This window comes from Mus pahari, chromosome 1, assembly GCF_900095145.1.
Source record: "Mus pahari chromosome 1, PAHARI_EIJ_v1.1, whole genome shotgun sequence".
Classification (NCBI taxonomy): domain Eukaryota; kingdom Metazoa; phylum Chordata; class Mammalia; order Rodentia; family Muridae; genus Mus; species Mus pahari.
The window spans coordinates 53352821-53356922 of NC_034590.1; the positions used below are offsets into that span (position 1 = coordinate 53352821).

General features: G+C 52.3%; 1 protein-coding gene across 1 annotated transcript in view; it reads right to left on the bottom strand.

Annotated features, from left to right (window-relative positions):
- Window positions 1-3329, bottom strand: part of Btbd1 (BTB domain containing 1) — a 34056-nt gene extending 30727 nt beyond the window's left edge. Inside the window, exon 1 of the mRNA XM_021194219.2 lies at window positions 2811-3329. Coding sequence (XP_021049878.1) covers window positions 2811-3238 — 428 coding nt within the window. The 5' untranslated portion in view covers window positions 3239-3329. The remainder of the gene's footprint in view (window positions 1-2810) is intronic.
- Between the last annotated feature and the right edge of the window lie 773 nt (window positions 3330-4102).

Here is a 4102-nt window from a genome sequence, read left to right on the forward strand (position 1 = left end):
GGTTATGAGCCACCATGTGGTTGCTGGGATTTGAACTCCGGACCTTCGGAAGAGCAGTCGGGTGCTCTTACCCACTGAGCCATCTCACCAGCCCCCCATCACTTTCTTTTTATCTACTCAAACCATGCTAGTTTACTCCTGTAGTTTCTCTGACAGAAGAAACTAAGGCCTAAAACACGTCCCACCCCCTTAGAAAGCTTTCTCTGGTGTCATTTCCTTCCAAACCCTGTCAGCCCTGACAGTGTCCTCCTTCCCTTATGTAATTCCTCACTTAGTGAGTCCATTGCTGACTACTACACTGAGAAATAAACTGCACAGGGAGTACACAGTGTATGTCAAGTGAACAAGAACATCATTTGTAAGTGAGAGGGCTTTAAGTGAGCTGATTATTAAAGAGTTTAAAACCTAAGTTCAGAAGCCTATAAGTAATGGTATTTAGGTTGTAAAAACAGTAAAAATCTGCCTCAGCTACCTCACTTTTCCAGTTGAGCAAGCTCCTCCATTGATGTCACACAATGTTTTAAAGATAATCAATGCCTAAGTAAAAATTAGTCTAGACATGCAGTTCAGAATAGAAAAATGTCCAGGACCTGACTACCAGGAAAATAATTTACTTAGGGAGAAATCAAATGGCACTGTATATTTTAAGGACTCTAAAATTAACTTACTTCCTATTAAAACTGATTAGCACATTCAATGAAAATACAAATAAAAGACAAAAGTATGAAATAGCCCCCTCCATAATTCTACTCTAGCCCTATCAATAAAAAGTGCCTAATAGTTTAGCTCCATGGTTCTCAAGGTTAGCCAGTATAAATTCACTTAGGAAAAGTAGTAAAAATGCTTTAAGGTTTTACCTGCAAAAATGATACCACCAAAAGGAGGCATCTACTAATTTAGCATCCCAGTGAATGGTACTGGTGGCAAAAGAACCATTCTGTTGTATTTTTTTCCTGCTTGTGTGTGGAGGCAGGTACACAGCAGCACACATATACAGGTCTGAGGACAACTTGCAGGACTAAGTTCTCCTCTTTTACTACATGCCCACAGCTACCTCAGGCCTTCCTCTGGGCTCGGCAACAGGAGCCTGTACCCACTACTCCACCACCTCTCTGGCTTATCATTTTAAGGAAGGCTTCTAAACTAAGTAATTTAAGCAAGCTATACATAGTCTTCCTGGTCAACTTCAAAATCCAAATGACTCAAATACTAGCAGGCAGGCTGCACACCTATCCCCATAAATGCAAACGAATCCAATGCTAGAAAATCCGAGGACAAAGAGAGAGAGGGTACTATCCGCTTTTCAGTTTAACACAACTTGGCATACTGGTGTCTCCTTCTAGCCTAACTCCAGGTATATACATTTGCTCCATTCTTTTTCAGTTGTTACTATGGTGCATGAAATTCAAAATGCTAACCTGGACACTGCCCATATTACCCGATTTTCATAAACTTCACAGGGACTGCATTATAGTCCATCAAGTGGACCTATGATTGTTATTGAATTATTTATTCCCTTGGCTCAACTTCTTTCTACATTCTTGTCAAGAATGCTGTAGACACTTTTTTCAATAATTTAATGTTTTCTAAGTGTAGAAAAGAAGTCTAAGGCATCCAACTATTTTTCAAAGGCTTTTTATGGTAATCTTTGTCGGAAAGTGTTCCTTCAGTCATCTTTTAAATTTTTTTGGTGGGTCAGTACTCAAGGGGGTAATAAGTTCGCTGAGTTCAAAGCCAGCTTGGAATACATATCCAGCCCCAAATCGGCCAAGTCTAAATAATGAGCCTAGGTCCAAGAAAATAAAAGCCAAACCCACATCTCCGCCCCCAAATGGTGGGGCTCATGAAAAGGAGAAAGCACTTTATGTTTTAATTTGCATTTCCTCATTCTCTAAGGAGGTCAAACATTCTTTAGCTGTATTTTTTTCTTTTCTATTGTATCTTGTCCTTTATCCATTTATTAATGGGAACTTAACATATATTTCTCATGTGAACTTTATATTTCACTCCATAAGCATCTTCTTGAGGAAGCTGTGAGCCTCTGTGGACTCTTGGGCTCCACTGACTTGACTGTTTACGTCAGAATTACTCAAAACTCTGCTATCTTAGAAACAACACTATACTCAAGCAGCCAACACCATCTTCGGATAATGACACACACGCTGTCCTCCGGGAGCTGGCTCCATTACCTTGGACAAGTCACTTTTCTGGGCCTCAATCCCATTTGTAAAACTGGGGTAAAACAACACGATATGCCTCCCTAACAGGACTGCCGTGCTTAACAACGCCAAAACGCTACCACCGTCCACTAAAGCAAACTAATCAGCTGTCAATCGCCTACCCTCACTCAGGTCATCGGAAAGCAAACTCTAACACCACTAGCGTGCTTTAGAACGCAGTAACTGTCACCTTGTCTGCAGGCCAGCCTGATACCTGCCTGCCACGGCTATTATCTTCCAGAGTCGTGACAACAAACCGTGGAGGCCCTGACGCCGCCAGTCCTCTAAGACCCTTCCCCCACCCCGGTCCTTTAAACAAAAACGAATCCTGCGAGTGGGTCATCGGGGGATTCTGAAGCCCGGGCGACAGACAATTCCGCTACTGGAATGTGACGGCACCCTTCAACGGCAAAGCGCCCGCCGTCGCCGGGAATGGCGACCCTGGCCGACCTTCCCGAGCATCGCCTGCCTGCCGGGGAGGACCCGAGGGAGGCCGACTCGCCCGGCCCAAGGTCACTCGGGAGTCGGCGTAGGCCGGGCTGGGTGCCGCCTCCCTCCAGACCGCCGGCTCCGCGCGCCCGCCGCTCTCACCTCAGCAGCGCCAGGAAGGCGGCGGGCTCCACGTCCGGCAGCTCGATCTCGGCCGACGTCGTGGCCATGCCGCCGTTGAACATGGCGTCGAAGACCGCGCTGCCGGCCGCCAGCACGAAGCGGTGGGCGGGGATGCGCTGCGGGCCCCCGGCGGCCGCCGCGCCTCGGCCCTTGCCCAGCACGAAACGCACATCGCTCAGCAGCTCCGAGTTGAAGAGGAAGGCGAAGCGCTCCTTGAGCGACGCCTTGGTGGCCTGCCAGTTGTACAGCGGCTCGCGCTGCAGGGGCAACAGCGGCCCGAGAGCGGACGGCGAGGGAGCCGGTGGCGGCGGCGGCGGCGGCGGCGGCGGCGGCGGGGCCGGAGGACCCGGCTCCGCCTCAGCTCCGGTCGCCGGCTCCCCGGCCGCGGCTGACCCGAGCGAGGCCATCCTCCTGCTGCGCGGCTCCGCTCAGGCTGCGAGCACCCGGCGCGCCGCCGCCATGGTCCAGCCGCCCCGAGGCCGGCGCCGCCCCCCTGCCTTCCGGGAAAGGCGCTTCCGGCCGCGCGCGCCCGCCCTCCCGCGGGGCGGCGTTGCCGAGGCGGGAGGCGCGCGGCCGCGAGAGGGTTGAGGGGCGGGCGCGCCGCGCTGGGGCCTCAGGCCGCCGCCGCCGCCGCCGCCGCCCACCGCTCCCCTCAGGCTCGTCTCGCGCCCACCCGCGTCACCCTGCGAGGGCGCCGTCCGCCTCAGCCCGCTTTGGCCGATGAGCTGGACGTGGAAGGACCTCGAGGGCGCGGCAAGGGCGTCTGTGGAAGAGAGACACCCTGCTGTTCTAAAGGCGGGATGGTGACCCTGTCACAGCCCCGATGGCTGCGTCACCCTTGGAAACCCCAGGCGGAGCTGAGAGGCTAGGAAGCCCAGTGAGCTCTCTCCCCGAGTCGGCTCCGCAGTCCCTCACCCCTTCCGACTGTCGAGGCTCCACTCCGTCCTGTGAGAGAATTCCTCGTCCATTTCCACGTCTGAGGTGGAGGGCCTTGCTGCTCGACTCTCCTAGGCCTTGCTTTTGGTTCCAGTGCAGAAAACACCACCGTGTGAGCCCTAGGAATTGAGCTGAGATTGGCTCATGCCTGTAATCCCAGGAAAATGGAAGGTTGAAGCAAGAACATTGGTGCGACTGGGATCCCAGCCTGGGCAGCAAATGAAGACCCCCATCTTAACTCCTTTCCTCTCAAAAACAAACGGGAAGGGCGCTGCCAGCCACACAGTTTGGGGGCAGTGTTCCTATGTGGTTGTCATTATGTGGGAGCCTTTCTT